The sequence below is a fragment of the Gobius niger genome (assembly GCF_951799975.1).
Source record: "Gobius niger genome assembly, chromosome: 20".
NCBI lineage: Eukaryota > Metazoa > Chordata > Actinopteri > Gobiiformes > Gobiidae > Gobius > Gobius niger.
In genome coordinates, this window is record NC_136871.1 from 12,802,899 (window position 1) to 12,820,292 (window position 17,394).

Below are 17,394 nucleotides of genomic sequence, written 5' to 3' on the forward strand. Positions count from 1 at the left end.
TTGTAGTGACCCATTATATGAGTTCTCAGCATGACACCTTTACTTTTGATAATAAAGCTCATGAACCACCTGGGTCACTACAAGGTCAATGTTTATTCCCTATTTGATACTGTATTGTTGGTAAAAGTGACTACTACCAAAATATGTGCAAGATCTCCTCGAGATCTGTCATGAAATCCAAGATACAAAACATGCAACTAATGAAAAGTGCTTGGTCGGTGAAACCAGGATAAAGAAGAACAAAGGCCTGCTGTATCTAATCAGGAATGTCTGGATAAATGATTTATGTTCACCTCAGCACTTTATCGCATGTATGGAACAATATTCATTAATGACCAGGCTTGACAAGGGCAAAGTACAGCCTCTTGTAAATGGGAATGTAGCTTTATCTATAGAAATATACATCCATCCAAAGAAATCATCAAAATATCTTCATAGGGCAACCACGATCCAAAAGCAAAGTGACTTCTCCGAGTTTTCCAGCAGGTCATGAACTCAAAGATAGACCAATACGCCATTGTAATTTTTTTTATATGGCAATGTGTAAGTCCTTTTTCCCTTAGGACAAATAAAGAAATCTTGAATCTTGAACATGACTGGAAATGGCCTGCAATGACTGTGCAGGGACACTAGCCCTTCCACACATTTTTCCTCGTTGCTTTTAAATAAATATTTTAGATTTTAAGGTACTAGGGTACAGTACCTAAGTAATTTCTTGTTGAAAATGTGCCTTTAGCTGTTACTTTCAAGTGTCTCTTATCTCCCATATATTCATATATACATTCACATTCATTCATATTCCATTGGTTGAGATGTGCTGTGATCATCACATAAATCTATCTTCAGAACTTTCAGACTTACTATGAATTATACAGTTTTTTACTGTTTAATACACTGAGGTGTGCAAACCCAGTGACTTCAACATCATCTTGAAACCATGTCAACAGTTCAAAACAAAATAGCAGATTAAATGTTATCAGGACAATGGTAACATCTTGCTGTTGGCAGTTCGAAGAGACATAAATGATCACAATGACCTTCGGTTTACACTTAGTTTGATACGATTAACATCAGTTTATCGTTGGCCAATGGATAAAGTGAGAGTTTTCTTGTAAATGATGCTGCAAATCACTGCCTTATGTAGTTTGAAAGATAGGATTGATCTTTCTGCTCAAAATAATTATATTTGATCAAAGAACTCAGTGACATGTTACATAACTTTGATGTTGGCTGGGATGAAACTAGGCCATTTTGCCAATCAACATATTAACTATTAACATGAATCAGATTTTACAGCCCTTTGTCCATTTAGTTATCTTTTTACCACCCACAATTTGAAGGTGTTGCGGAAAATATTGTGGAGCACACCCCACCCCAACTCCGCATGGGTGCAATGTATATAAGAAGCCCTGAGACTCATACACATTGGCTCCTTGTAACGTCCCAAGGTAAGCTCAGGACTGGGCCCTCAGTCGAACCACTGGAAAAAATAACCTGCTTTGTACTTATATTTACTCTAATAGAGGCAATAGCAATGTTCATTAAAACACAGTCTGATAATATCATGTAATATTTGTGTCACTTTGTTTAATTCTGTTTTTGTTGTCATGCGCAGCAAGCCGTGAGCACCTAAAATCAAGATGGCAAAGCTCACAGTTCTAGCAGGTAAAGTAATTGTCAAAATATCAATCAATCTAACAGAATTTGGTTGCAAAAAAGTTATTGATTTCTTTGTTGTGTATATTTTCCTTTAGGCTTGTGCCTGGTCTTGTGCCAGTTGGGTAAGTATATCTGAGATGTAATAAAGAACATTTCATCCATCAAAACACTGTATATATTTTTTGCTTTTCTTCTTCTTTTAGCCACAGCATCTAAAATGATTTGCTACTTTACCAACTGGTCTCAATACAGACCTGGTACTGGGAAATACATGCCCCAAAATGTCGATCCTTTCCTCTGCACTCACCTCATTTATGCATTCTCCATCATAAACCCCAGAAATGAGCTTGTAACATATGAGTGGAATGATGAGACTCTGTACAAGACCTTCAATGGCCTCAAGAGCACGTATGGTCCATTCTTACTATTTACATTGAATAAGATAATTCATCAATAAATAACAATAAATGCACTTTCTGAAGGAACCCAGGGCTAAAGACTTTACTGGCTGTCGGCGGATGGAACTTTGGATCAACACAGTGAGTAAAAGTTAATATTCTGTAAGAAGGATTGCAATGCCTAATGTTTTTGTTTTATCAGGTTCTCCATCATGGTGTCCACCCCAGCCAATCGTCAGACTTTCATCAAGTCCTCCATCAAGTTCCTGAGGACTCATGGCTTTGATGGCCTGGACCTGGACTGGGAGTACCCAGGATCCCGTGGAAGTCCCCCAGTGGATAAACAGAGGTTCACTCTTCTGTGTCAGGTCTGTATTTCATTGTGTATGGACGTACAAACCGATTGCAAGATTGTAATATTTATTATTGATTGACTGCAGGAACTTGTAGAGGGTTATGCAGCAGAGGCCAAAGCAACTGGCAAACCCCAACTCATGCTAACAGCAGCAGTGTCAGCTGGAAAAGGAACCATTGATGCAGGATATGAGATCGCCGCCATTGCCAAGTACTGAGATGTTCATTACAAGAAAGAGTATTTACATACCATATGTGAATATATGTCCAGTCAATGTAACATGTACTTTCAGATCCTTGGACTTCATTAATGTGATGACCTATGACTTTCATGGAGCTTGGGAGCGATTCACTGGACACAACAGTCCTCTGTACCGTGGCTCGCATGACAGTGGGGATCTCATTTATTTCAACACTGTGAGAAATGAATGAATTGCATAACTAATAACTGCAATGACTCAATGCCAGTGAGAAATGACTGTTTGGACTATATTCTGGATCTTTCCTGTTAGGACTATGCCATGAAATACTGGAGAGACCAGGGGACCCCGTCAGATAAATTGATGATGGGCTTTGCAACTTATGGCCGCACTTTCCGCCTCTCCTCTGGCAGTACCGGTGTTAACGCTCCTGCAAGCGGTGCTGCGTCTGCAGGGCAATTCACTCGTGAGGCTGGATTCTGGTCATACTATGAGGTATGTCCTAGTCCGAAGACGACCACAAACAAGTAAATCCATCTGATGATTGATTTCTTTGTTCTCCAGATCTGTACATTCTTAAAGGGGACAACAATCCAGTGGATTGATGATCAGAAAGTCCCGTATGCCAGCAAAAACAGTGAATGGGTGGGATTTGACACCAGGGAGAGCTACGAGACCAAGGTATGCGGAATCTCACACTGACTGCACCAGTGTAATAAACCAGCAATAATCTCCATACAAGCAGTCATGTTCATTTAAGGAAAAACTGTACATCCCTTTGTTTCTCTAACTGGTGATTCTGCAGAAGCATCAGACAAACTGGAGTTAGTTTGGCTGTTCATTGCTAGATCCCTTTTCCCACTAACTGTGTAATAAAATTGATTAACAGGTTGCATACATGAACAACAACAAGTTTGGCGGAGTATTCGTGTGGGCCTTGGATTTGGATGACTTTAACGGAGAGTTCTGTGGACAAGGAAAGCACCCACTGATGTACCACCTCCGCTCTCTGGTTACCGGCGGTTAGTTCGGCTTAAAAGTTAGGGGGTAAAGGATTCTTACAATCGCATCCAATTCATTTCTCTATGTGTTACAGGAGTGATTCCACCACCTGTTGTAACAACAACCAACAGACCAGGTGTTACTACCACCGCAAGACCAGGCACTACCACCGCAAGACCCAGCAGTTCCACCACTGTCCCTGAGCCCGGCTCAGACTTCTGCAAAAATCTGTCCGATGGCATTTACGCCCACCCGACCGACAAAACCAAGTTCTACGAGTGCGCCGGAGGACGCACCTATCTGATGAGCTGTGGTCGGGGAACAGTGTTCGACGACAGCTGCAAATGCTGTATTTGGGGATAATCTGAATGAAGTAACTCTAAGGCTTCAGTACAGGTTATGTGACAAGAAAGCACAATGAAACAATAAAGCTTCAAACATCCTATATGAGCTATTTACTGGTTTTATTTATAAAGACTGGGATGTTATAGATTACCCCAATTTACACATGAATAAGTCAAAAGGAAACCGAATTAATAAGTTACTAAATTAATCAATCAATCAATATAATTAAAATATATTCAAAGGTGAAGTGCAACTGAGCCACTTGATGATTAGTGCGTAGGTTAAAGAGAAAGCTTAGATTTATCAGAGTGAAATTTCACTGTTGAACTATTATGAGTGAAATAAACATATCATCTATTGGTTTCTGTTACAGTAGTCATCCACAGTGTTCATGATCTTCCACTTGTAAAAGCATTGATTGAAACCTATAAATGTCATGAAAAAAGTTCCAGCACAAATTTTGAAACCGTGCCATTTCTTACACTTTTGGTTTTAATCTTCTTAGATAGATTAGATTAGTCATGCGCAGGTTAACACACAGTCAACCATGCAATAGAAAGTAGCAGTGCAACAACAACTATCCAGTCTTCATACAGTTTCTCTCACATGTTAAAACGTGCAAAGAGTGAGTGAGGAAGAAAACATATTGCACAGAAATACCCTGTGGATTCTTGTGCACTTGTTCTGTGCTAAGTTCAGGAGCCTGACCGTCTTATGGTAATAGATTGGGTGTTCAGATATTAAATTCTTTAATACAAACAAGAGGGCGAGTGAGCACTGCTGTGGGTTTGTGAATGTAACCGAGTCAGGTATCAAGGATCCATGAGAGAGCGCTTACTTTGAGGAAAAGAGAGGAAGTCTGAGGCTCAACTGACTTATAAAAGTCCTTTATTCTATACGGGACACCAACGCGTTTCAGGTCATGGGTAGGCAAGTTTGCTTGGTGAAGGGACAATTTTCTTTACCATCAAGAGACCAAGGGCCGGATCCTCCACACCCTCGCATCTATATATTATATATTAGGACTAAATAAATAGATGTCAGTTAAAAGCTAAGCTAAAAAGGTGGGTCTTGAGCCTGCTCGTAAAAACATGAACGTTCTCTGCAGCCCTGAGCTCCTCCGGCAGGTCGTTCCAGAGGCGAGGGCCGTAATATTGGAAAGACGCCTCGCCATGAGTCTTTTTGTTGACTTTAGGAAAGCTAGGAGACCCCTGCCGGAGGAGCGAAGGGGCGGTGAAGGTCCATAAGGTAAAAGCAGTTCTGAAAGATAAGAAGGACCAAGACCATTAAGACATTTAAAAACCATTAAAAGAACTTTAAAATCGATCTTGAAACACACGGGGAGCCAATGCAGCGATTCTAAAACCGGTGTAATGTGGTCCCGCCTCCTGGTCTTCGTCAGGACACGAGCTGCTGAGTTTTGTAAAAGTTGTAGACCTGAGATACTCTTTTTGGGAACACCAGAAAGCAGGGCATTACAGTAGTAGATACGACCGGTGATGAAAGCATGCATTAGTGTCTCCGTGTTGGCCCGAGAGAGACTGGGGCGGACTCTGGCTATGTTCTTTAGATGGTAAAAACCTATCTTTGTGATATTCTTAATGTGTGGAAAAAAGTCAGCTCAGAGTCAAAAATCATACCCAGGTTTTTCACTTACGAGGAAGGATTAATAGACAGTGACTGTAGTTTGGGTAAATGTTTCTCCCTCAGGGCCGATGATTAACATTTCAGTTTTGTCCTGAAAATGTCTTGCCATCCAGAATTTGATGTCTAAAATGCAGTTTAAAAAGTGCATCTATTGGCCTGGTGTCATCAGGAGACATGGAGATGTCAGTGTTACAAATTCTACAAATGCCAGTGTGTACATCACACACGGCCTAAATGGGTGTTATTCTAAAAACAAATTAAGGAATTGACAGCATTTTTAACATTCTAGAGTACTTTAACAGCCGTCTGATTTGTGTAATAATATTCCTAAAAATCATCTTGCGGGAAAGAGGTTCCATGATGGAGGGCCCGTTTTGGCCCCCGGGCCTGACCTACCCCTGACATAGGGCTACATCAGGACAGACAAATAGATATTAAGATTTTTATGTTTTGATTGTGTTGTAGTTATCTTGTTACTGAAGGTTGAAATCTGATGGCAGGATATCTTGTCAGTGTCAGGGTGTGGTCAATGTTCAAAGATGTTAGAGCGAGGCCGTTTATGCCAGCCACGTTGCATAAGGTGTTTGTGTCTGTTGTTGCGGTTGTGATATCTAATCTGTTGAATAATTCACGTAGAAATATTGGTGCTATTGAAGGAGATGGCACACGCGAACGTCTCCAAGGACAACAACAACAACAAAGCAGAGGAGTTTAGTTAGCACTTTCTGAGCCAAACACTGTATCTAAGGAACTGATGAGGTTTTCTCCAAGTCCATGTAAAAATAGTTACTTTACATTAAGAGTCGGCAGATCAAAAACTGAGATGAGTGTATAATCCGATAATATACAATAATAGAGAAGTCGACTCATTTTTGGTGATTGTGGAAGACAGATGTAGATTCTTTGCAACATTCACTACACGACAGTGTAGTGTTTAGTTTAGTAGTAGTGTAGTTTAGTTTAGTCTTAGTTGAGATTTAGTCAAATAATTCTCTTCAATGTTAGCCTAGTTTTAGTTGACTGAAATTGCATGTAGACTCTGAATTTGCAGAAAAAAAGGTTTGTTTACAGCCAACGCGTTTCAACTCAAAAGAGTCTTCATCAGTATAAGTGCAATTATGATTTAGTTAGTTATTATAATCATAATTAATCAAAGTCCTCTGCTGGAGCTTCTCCCACATGAACAAAGTTCAGAGCTGTTCCTTTGGCCGTGGATTTAAATGATCTGAGGCTCTTTCAAACTGTATCATTGTAAGTTTGGATGATTTTAGACTTAGATTTTTACTTAGTCATATTTTAGTTAGCAGAAATATCGGGACATTTCAGTTATAGTTTTAGTCTCATAAAAAACGTTTTTGTCCAATTTTAGCCAGCAAAACAAAATTACTGACTAAAATCATGACTAAATATTTTAGTCAACTAAATTAACCCTGTTACACAATAGAGTAGATTACGGTTGTTGCAATGCACACAGGGACGTGTATCTGCTTATGCCATTATACTAAGGCCTTACAGAAAGACGTAATTTGTTTTTGTTTTGATGATTTGTTTATAGAATAAATGCTAGAAAACACAGCGTTCAATCATTCACACTTTACTGTTTTGTTTGTCATATGGAAACTCATTTGTATATGTTGACCTGAAATATATTGCTGCGCTGATATGGTGACTGGCCCACATTTCACTGATGCTGTGGAGATCATGGTGCAATTAGTCAGTCAATGATTGTCTACATATGGTCCAGATGTTCAGAAGTATCTTATCTTGTCTATTAATGACGGCACTGCTCCTCCTCTGGGTTTCTGTATAAAAGACCACTGTGGTCTAACTGTGGTTTGGATCTGACTGTTTTTAGCACAAGGTGAGGACACGCCGGTATGCACAGGTGCTTTGTAAATGAGCTTGCTTAATATTAACTATCTGCTTATGTTACAGTAATCCCCCAAAGTTGGTTTGCGATGACCAAGCTTACACTTCTTGCAGGTAAAACACAATCCCTCGTGGTGTTTCTGGCTTTTGCGGCTCTAAACCTTTTTTTAGTCCTAGTTGTTCTAGCGTGGTTTGTCTTATTTTAATCTCAGTTTCGTCCTTTAGTATTAATGCTAATTTCACAATGGTTTAACACGGTCCTTTGAAAGCCAAATGTTTTCTGGGTAGTACTTGGTTTGAAATCCACTGCCATAGTTCATAGTTCATCAAACTGTTCTCTCTCCCTTTAGGCTTATGCCTGGCGCTCTGCCAGCTCGGTAAGGACATCCATTGTCACATTTTGTATAAAAACTATAAAAACTCTCTCTTTTGTGAGACTTTTTGTGGTAAACTTAAATACAATCATTTATGTTCCTAGGCTCTGGCATGCAGATGGTGTGTTATTTCACTAACTGGTCCCAGTACAGGCCGGGTGAGGGGAAGTTTATGCCCCAAAACGTGGATCCCTTTCTTTGCACCCATCTGATCTATGCCTTCTCCATCATCAACCACGCCAACGAGCTTGTCACCTACGAATGGAATGACGATGTGCTCTACAAGTCCTTCAATGCACTTAAGACAAAGTGAGTGACTTTTTCTATATTGAGAACTGTTAGTGGCATAAAATACAGTATATTAAAAGTACAGACCAAGAAAACCCATAGAAAGCGATACAAGATATGTCTATTTTACGCCTGTCTAATTCGCTTTCACAAATGCCACACAGGAATCCTCATCTGAAGACTCTGTTGGCTGTCGGTGGATGGAACTTTGGCTCTCAACAGTGAGTATTATTTACTCTAACAAACAGGGACAAAACTAACAGTGGGCGAGAACGAGATAAAACCTTCATTGTTTTTCAGCATAGATTTTTTATTAGCCTAAAATTGCGAATTCCCTTTGATTTTGCTTTGTTCCCCGATTGTCATGAAACTTGTGATAATAAAACCAGAAAAGATATTTAGGCCTATTACTGTAATAATATTAAATTTATATTTCTATATATCGTTTCATCATATATTTGCTGTTTGATAAATCGTGACAATATTCTTGTGCATACAGATTCTCCATCATGGTGTCCAATCCAGCCAATCGTCAGACTTTTATCCAGTCCTCCATCAGGTTCCTGAGGACCCACGGCTTTGATGGCCTGGACCTGGACTGGGAGTACCCAGGTGCTCGTGGAAGTCCCCCAGAGGACAAGCAGAGGTTCACTCTGCTGTGCAGGGTGAGGCCACACAACTACACCAAACAATGGTTTGGGTTTTATTTAATTTGGCTTGAATGGTTTTCTTTTATTCCATGAAGGAACTTGTTGAAGGATATGCAGCGGAGGCCAAGGCCACGGGTAAACCTCAGCTCATGCTAACGGCTGCAGTGTCTGCTGGAAAGGGAACCATTGATGGTGGCTATGAGATTGCTGAGATTGCAAAGTAAGTAGCCAACAGAAATTCCCAAGGCAAACACGTCCTGTTTTTAATTCTCAATTTGTTGCTTTTTTCTTTGTTTAGGGAGTTGGATTTCATCAATGTGATGACCTATGACTTCCATGGAACCTGGGAGCAGTTTACTGGACACAACAGCCCCCTATACCGTGGTTCAGAGGACTTTGGAGACCTCATTTACTTCAACACAGTAAGACTCTAGACAGAGTTTTCTTCAGTATCTTTCATCAGATGATTCACATGTATATTTTCTCAGGACTATGCCATGAAGTACTGGAGAGACAAGGGGACACCAGTGGAGAAGCTGAGGATGGGCTTTGCTTCTTACGGCCGTACTTTCCGCTTAACCTCCTCAAACACCGGTGTTGGAGCTCCAGCGAGTGGTCCTGCGGCTGCTGGACCATACACTCGTGAGGCTGGATTCTGGTCCTACTATGAGGTACATAGTGGTTTTTATTAACCTAGTGTTAAGAGGACAACTTACTAATATTCAGTAAAATATGAACAGTATTATGTGATATGCTGCAGATTCTTGTCTCTGCCTACCATTAGCTATAATGTTTAACATATTTACAACTAAGTTTAATGGATTTAAGTAGCAGGCCTGATGCAGAATGCTGTTTTTGAAACTGATCACCCATAATATTGTATTTTTGTTCCCTAGATCTGTAGCTTTGTGAAGGGTACAACAGTCCAGTGGATTGAAGACCAAATGGTTCCTTATGCCACCAAAAATAATGAGTGGGTCGGATTTGACACAAGGGAAAGCTACGAGAATAAGGTATGAGGCTGTTCATCATTCTATCTCAAACTTTCTGGACATTCTCAGTATAATTTGTCTCTGTCCTGGTGCAGGTGCGCTACCTGCAGGAGCAGAAGTTTGGAGGGGCGTTTGTGTGGGCTCTTGACCTGGATGACTTTGCAGGAAAGTTTTGTGGAGAAGGCGCCCATCCCCTCCTCTACCACCTCCGCAAACTTCTTGAAATTGGTAAGACACAGACACAGAGGACTGTACAAATATTGCATGAAATTGTAATGTATCATGCTTGATTGTTCGGGTTGTTTTCATTTATGCAGAGCTGCCCCCACTGCCCCCAACTACCACCCCTGACCCCAGTGTCACCACACTCAGCACCACTACAACCACTACCACCACCACTCATGCTCCAGGATCGGGCTTCTGCAACGGCAAACCCGACGGCCTGTACGCCAACCCCGACAACAAGAACAGCTTCTACAACTGCGCAGCAGGCATCACTCACATCCGCTACTGCGGAACCGGCACCGTCTTCGATGACAAGTGCAAGTGCTGCACCTGGCCATGAGCGAATCTACCAACATTGAGAAAAGTGTTGTTTGTTTGTTTGTTTTTTTCATGAAATTGCTATTTGTTTAGAAACTGTTTTTGTCTTCAACCTCACACAAACTGGTGCATTCTGAAGATCCTTCACTAAACATTAAACATGTAAAAAAGATCAACAATTGTTAAAATCTTTGGGGGTGGGGTCATATAAATAGTAGAATAATAAAAGAATAGGAAATAAGATGGAATAGAAAAACGTGTTTGAAAAAGCATGAGGGCGGGGCAGTGCCCTCATGATTTGGGGTCAAATCTGTTTATAAAGATAACAATAAGGGAGACCATCCTCGCTTTACAATTAGGTGCATTATTCATTCACTCCATACTCGGTGATGATAAGTGAGGCAACCAGTCTGCGCACATCAGCCACCACCACCAACCACTCACACACTCACTACATTCGCTAGGCCTCCTGGTGTTCCCAAACGGTCTCCCATCCAAGTCCTAACCAGGCCCTTCCCTGCTTAGCTTCCGAGATCTGACGGGATCGGGCCTAGCAAAGGCAGTATGATCTCAAGAAGAAACTTCATAGCACCTTTCACAGATAAAGTGCTTAACAGGGGCACAAACAATAACAACAATTAAATAAAAAATTTACATTGAGAGACTTAGAGAGACTAATCCCTGCATTTGTCTCCAGTAGGTTAGACTGCGGTCTCTGCACTGGCTTCCTGTCTCTCAGAGAATAGAATCAAAGTCCATCTCTGACATGTTACAGCTGTATGTATGAACCATCTCAAGCCCTGAGACCTTCAGGGAGGGGTCTCCTGGTGGTTCCCAGAGTCAGGACTAAACACGCTGAGGCTAAAGCTAAAATCTTGAACAGTTTTCATGAGGATTTGAGACAGGCCTCAACTCTGACAATGTTCAAATCCAGGCCGAAACAGTTATTTTTGCCTGTGCATATGACACTGAAAGTATTTTATTTGCCCTCTTTGCTTTACTATCATTTTTTATTTTATTTTTTTTACAATATATACAATAATATATGTTTTATAGATTGATTGTATCTGCTTTCTTGTGATTGTATGCAATTGTGAAGCACCTTGGGTCACCTTGTCGTTTATGAATTGTGCTCTACAAATAAACCTGCCTTGCTTAAATCCTCAGTTATGGTTAGAGTAACAGATATAATATAACATATTAATCAAAAAGGGGAAGGAAACAAGTTTTCAAAATTTACAGCTGTTTTTTTTTGTTTTTTTTCACTTAAAATATCAAAACTGTGAAATGTATCTGCAGGTTAGAGGCTAAAAGGACACAGCTGCCAGGTAATAATGAAACACTAAGGCATAAAGTACAAACGTTCTTATATAAAAGTTTTATGGTGTCAAGCCAGTACATTTAATGATAGGTTTAAAAATGTAATTGTAATTCAAGCTAAATTATACCACTTAGGAAAAGGAATAAAAAGCTTCTATGAAATTTGGATATTATTATTAGTTGAACATAGTGTTGTTGACGAATATATAAATATAGTATATAATATAATATAAATATTATATTATTTATACATAAATATTTTTTATACCCAACACTGCCACCTCAGGTCATAAGTGTAACTGCACCTTCTATATTAAGCTCATGAATGACGGCAATTCGGACCCGAAGTATCAACTTTTTGAGTGACGCGCAGGATTTTAGAGGCAGTTGTGGTGAACAGGTCTGGGCTCATTTTACACCTTAGGACATGGCTGGAACAAGTAGGGGGAGGAAAACTTTTCCATTTTTAAACTCTTAAGATTGAAAAGGTGTTTAACAAAAAATGTAACAAAGTAATGTGTAGCTGTTGCTGGAAAACAAGGAGTGATGATAAAAATGCCTCCAAACTCAAGTATTGAAAGTAATGTGATACTTGAAAACGATCCAAGTCCGAGCTGATATTTTGTCCCAGCCCTAATAAGCACTGACTTGTACTTTAATTAATTTAAAAGCATCCGTGAGCCTTTCCTGAAGCACAGTTTATTGTCATTTCACCGGGGTGGCCCAACGGTGTTCTTAAAGTACTTAGTTCTTAAAGTCTAATTTAATTAATTCTGCCTTATGTACTGAATAAAAACAGGCCAAATCAGAAGTCCCTCTTAATATTTCTGACGTGAAATCTACTTAATGGACCAACATTAAATTTCTTCTTTTTTCTTGTATTCTAACTTATGGGCTGGATGTGTTTCTAATGCGAGGCCTCATATTGCCGTGGCAACAGCAACACGTGCAAAACATGGACTGGATTTCCTAATAACCACGGACTGGATTAGGTAGGTATGAAAGAAAAACAATAATACTGCACTATTACTGGAATTAGTCTGATGATCTCGGGGTGGGGGTGTGTGCCGATGGTGGGGCGGAGCGCTCTGCCGAGTAAATGGTAGAGGAAACACTGCCCCTAACATTCTGCCAAGTGGGGTGGCACCTGGAAACGCCCCTGACCACACGCCCTAAACCCACTGTCAATGAAAACATCTGCTTTTCTTGGCAAGCATTTCATTTGGACATTCTTATTAATTGGCAGTAAGATAGAGCCTGCATACAGCCTTATTATTGATTATAATAAGACTGTATGCATCATAATAAGGCTGTATAAACAAGAAGTATTACTAAATGATTACTAAATATTAGTATAATACAATAATAATTTGATACAACCCTGCAGGGAAAGAGTGAAAGAGAAGGACAAGAGAGCAAATTTGATATTCAGTGTATCTATCACCAATATACAAAAGGCGTGATGGGTAAGTGCTCGGCTTTCTCCCAATCACGCACTCACTCTTGAGAGATGGAGGCATTTCTTGTTAGGAAGATGTGAATAAACAAACACACCATTTTATAACAAACTTCCAACAACTGTTTAAACATGGTGCTCCGGTGGGAAAAAGGAGGAGAGAGCTGTAAGTGGTGTTTAGCCCCAGAGTTAAAATCATCACTGTGACAAGTCTTTTGTCTTGTGTGTCTGAAAATGTCAAGTACTGTCAGCGACAACAATCAGCATTACCAAATCCAGCAGTCCAAGGTCTACTGTTTCAAAAGTCCCTGCAATCATGCAAACTGGTTGGCGTTAGGTGCTTTTAAGACAACATAGAAATCAAACAGTTTAGGTGTCTATTGGACAGACCTTTTAATCACAAAGTGCACATTTGTTAAACTAACCAGTGAACTTACGAGCTCAATGATCAGTATATAGATATTGCTGGTGGCCAAGTGGTCAGTAGGAGATTGTGTAAGAGATGGTCTGTTATGTGTTTGTGTGATAGCGTCTATGTTTTACATGAGTAACAGAGAAAACCTCTTCTCATTTGCTTTAGGATAAATGAAGGTGTTAGGCATTTGAATGGCGCACGTCAGTATGTAACATGAGCTGAGTGATGTTATTCCTTTATGAGTGTCTAGCAGCCTCCTTCAAATGCCACACAATGGCTTGCTGCTGGACCAAGCTCGCTGCTCTGCTGCTCATCCACTCCTGTAAGCTTTGGTTTAATATATGGCTCGAGCCCATTATGAAGCAGAAACTGATGATATTATCTTTTCCTCAGCGTCTACATTCAAACTGGTGTGCCACTTTGCCAACTGGGCTCAGCAAAGGACGGAACAAGGGAGATTTAGGGTGCAGGACATAGACCCATCCCTGTGCACACATTTGGTGTATGACTTTGCCACCATCAGCCACGACAACAAGCTCACTGGAAACCGGAGGAACGAGGGAGTCGTCTACGAGGCATTCAATCAACTTAAAAAAGGGTATGGCACAGGAACTCTCCTTTGTGTTGCTTTAGTAGGACTCTGACCAGATCAACTACAATGCATTGTCAACAATTTAAAATGTAGATAAGATCAAGTTTATTTAAAAATACAATATTAAATTATTTGAGTAGTGTAATATTTCATAATTGTATCAAAAATAAAATATAGATATTTTATAACATAAATCAAGTGTTGAGTGGCTGCAATAATGGCGCGAGAATAAAACAATCACCTGAGAATGCTAGAAGTACCCTGGAGCAGCCCCACTTTACAGAAAAGACAAATAGTAGTAGTTGTTTATTCGGTCTGTTCATTCCTTTAAACGTAAATACATTTCCAATTCTTTGTGGACAACACGACCGAAAGGGTTTAGGCTGAAGTGAAAACTTATAACGCCTAACCCAGTTTACAGACTTCCACGAGAGAAAACAAAAACAAAACACAAACATTAATAATGAACAATATCAATTGTTAAACAGAAGAGAAAAAAGCATGTATCTGAAGTTAGTAACATAAATTTCAATATTCCAACAAATATGTATATACATACATTTGTTTTAAGTTAATTTAGTTGAAACTAAATCATGTCATCATTATTGTTTTTTGTTTATTTTTCTTACTTTATTCATCCTAAGCTTATATATTCTTGAATTTTAGAAGCTTTAAACAATAGACAAGTAACGCTTTTGCTATTTATTTACTTTTCCCCCCTAATTTCATTTACAGAAACTCTGAACTGAAGACTCTGTTGTCTGTGCAAGAGCCAAGCACCAATGAGCAAAAGTGAGTTCACACCTCCACCTGCTGATCCTGTCAAACCACTGCACTTGTCCCACCAGAGTCAGCAAACCCATAGATACTATACATCAACGGCCTATGCAGGAAGGTCTTGATTCGATTTAATTTAATAAAACAAATTACACCCTTACAGGGCCATTTTTTAAATCAATGTTATTCTATGGGCCAGATCAAATAATGTCAGCATACCTTTTGGGCGTGGTGGTCGTAGATAAAGCAAAATCCCAACAGCTGAATGTTGATTTTGTCCAGATTCTCCCAAATGCTGTCCACTGCAGCCAACCGCAAGACCTTCATTCTCTCATCCATCAATTTTCTGAGGACACACGGCTTTGACGGTTTGGAACTGGACTGGGGTCATCCTGGCAAAGATAAACACAAGTTCACCCAGCTCTGTAAGGTGCTATCTCCGCTTCCTCCCCTTAATTCTCTTCATCGCTGTTATTGAACACTAAATGCTCAAAAACATTTAGTCGTTCGTTAAACAATAATCACATAACAGTATTTGTACATGATGGATTCAGATGCTGATAGAGAATATGGATTGTATACATTTACAGGAACTCAAGTATCTTTTTGACAAAGAGAGTGTTGGAGGAGGAGGAACAAGATTGATGCTGTCTGTGTCTTTGACGCCACTAACAGATGTTTTTACCCTTCAACACTATGAAGTCACAGAGTTGGCAAAGTAAGGTCTACAACAATGACAACGCTTGAATATGTGCCTTAATTCCTTTAACACTATAGTTCAATGTTTGTGATGAATGAATTGTACCATATTGTTGCATAATCAAGCATTATCAGACTGAACCAGTAGATGGTTTGATGATTGATGATTTGTTCCTGCTGCTTTCTACGGCTGAACGATATGGACATAATTTCATATCTTGATATTTATGCCAGATATCTCGATACGATACGATATAACTGCGGTTTCTGTGAAATCTAAGTATTTTTCAGAAGAATAAAAACATCATAATACAAAAGAGTGCAGTCTTAAATGTTCATATCTCAATATCAAGATACGATAACGATATATCTTTCAGCCCTACTGCTTTCCAGAATGAAAATGAAGCAAATGCAAATTTGATTTCAGAATCCTGGACTTCATCAGTGTGAAAGCATTTGATCTCATTCTCCCGAAAGTAGCAGCTCATCACAGCCCACTCTACAGCAGCAACAATGCCAGCATAGTAACAGGCTTTTAATATTCATTTCTTACATTGAAAAGTTTTTATGGCTAAGCATTGGTTTGTTTTAGGACTATATCATACAGCACTGGCTCAACCAAGAGGCTCCTACAAAGAACTTGTTGCTAGGGTTTGCTGTTCATGCACGTTCGTACACACTCTCCACTGAAGAATCAAGTCCAGGAGCTCCCGTGACCGGGCCAGCCCCCCCAGGCCCATACACACATGACATGGGCATCTGGTCCTACTATGAGGTAACATGCCTAGCACACCCAAGGCTTTGTGAAAACAAAACAAAAATAATTGTATTTTTTAATGCACTGTGCAGATTTTGTTAATAATGTGTGCTGTGTTGTGTCAGACATGTGTCTTCCTGCATAATGCATCACCCAACTGGATTTACAGTCAGTATGTGCCATATGCAGTCAAAAGCGGTCAATGGGTGGGCTATGACAACAAGAAGAGCTTTGGGGCAAAGGTAAACTGGCAGAACATATGAACACAGGCACAGATATGAACAGACTGACTGTGTTTGCATTAGGTGACATACCTGAAGAACCTGCGTCTTGGAGGCGCCGCTGTGTGGAATATAGACATGGACGACTTCTCTGGAGAGAACTGTCATCAAGGCAAATACCCTCTGATATCCCATCTGAAAGAAGAACTGAAAGAAGGTGAGAACGCACACAGCACACACAACCTGCAATGAAGCACTTCAACCAAGAGACAATTGTTTTTACTTACTGTTTTTACTTTTTGGATGCTCTATAGAATTAAATAACACAACTCCTATTGACCCAGAAATCCCACAAACCACGGACAGACCCCACAGCGTCAACAGCCTGGCAACAGGCGGCAGCAGTGGGAAAGTGGACCCGAGCTGCTTCAAAAACATCACGGTGGAGTACCCGGACCCCAGCCTGTGCAGAGGCAGGGCAGACGGGCACTACCAAATATCAGAAAAGCCGCCCCTCAGTTATACATGTGCCCTGGGGAGAGCATATGTCACAGAATGCCCAACAGTGCACAGCAGGGGGGGCGCAGCACCAAGGGACAGGCTCTTACTGAGCCTTCTCCTCACCACTATGCTCCATCAGTGCTGTGTGTATCGGTGATTTTTTTTTAGATGGTTTGACAGAAGGACTTACTGTAACACATTTGTATGTTATTTATTATCATTTTAATGTTACTAAGAGACCAAACTAATTGGTTGAATTCATCATGTGATATGGCACTAGATTGCTTTGGAGATTGTGGAATTAAGAAGCTGGATTTCTGTTTGTCCAAATAAAA

The 17,394-nt window shown here is 40.1% G+C and overlaps 2 protein-coding genes across 2 annotated transcripts; both read left to right on the forward strand.

Moving 5' to 3' along the window:
* Positions 1 to 1,640: 1,640 nt before the first annotated feature.
* LOC306979509 (putative chitinase 10) lies at positions 1,641 to 10,351 on the forward strand (the record flags this gene model as incomplete). Its single annotated transcript, XM_079578467.1, is given in 21 exon segments — positions 1,641 to 1,665; positions 1,755 to 1,792; positions 1,796 to 2,067; positions 2,142 to 2,198; positions 2,260 to 2,425; positions 2,498 to 2,622; positions 2,705 to 2,828; positions 2,924 to 3,106; positions 3,176 to 3,292; positions 3,501 to 3,633; positions 3,708 to 3,965; positions 7,825 to 7,851; positions 7,953 to 8,157; positions 8,301 to 8,357; positions 8,636 to 8,801; positions 8,882 to 9,006; positions 9,085 to 9,208; positions 9,275 to 9,457; positions 9,683 to 9,799; positions 9,874 to 10,006; positions 10,096 to 10,351. Coding segments are annotated over 21 exon segments (2,883 nt in total). The 3' UTR covers positions 10,344 to 10,351.
* Positions 10,352 to 13,750: 3,399 nt separating this feature from the next.
* Positions 13,751 to 17,243, forward strand: LOC306979862 (chitinase-3-like protein 2). Its single transcript, XM_079578999.1, has 10 exons — positions 13,751 to 13,834; positions 13,906 to 14,110; positions 14,840 to 14,896; positions 15,164 to 15,311; positions 15,472 to 15,599; positions 16,008 to 16,104; positions 16,173 to 16,355; positions 16,463 to 16,579; positions 16,643 to 16,775; positions 16,873 to 17,243. The coding sequence occupies exons 1-10, from the start codon at positions 13,786 to 13,788 to the stop codon at positions 17,214 to 17,216; spliced, it is 1,461 nt and encodes a 486-aa protein (XP_079435125.1). The 5' UTR covers positions 13,751 to 13,785; the 3' UTR covers positions 17,217 to 17,243.
* Positions 17,244 to 17,394: the final 151 nt, after the last annotated feature.

Coding starts and splice junctions, on each gene's coding strand:
- LOC306979862 (XM_079578999.1), top strand. CDS start 13,786: ATGGCTTGCTGCTGGACCAAGCTCGCTGCTCTGCTGCTCATCCACTCC. Junction 15,600..16,007: donor GAAGTCACAGAGTTGGCAAA/GTAAGGTCTACA, acceptor ATTTGATTTCAG/AATCCTGGACTTCATCAGTG. Junction 16,580..16,642: donor AGAAGAGCTTTGGGGCAAAG/GTAAACTGGCAG, acceptor TGTTTGCATTAG/GTGACATACCTGAAGAACCT.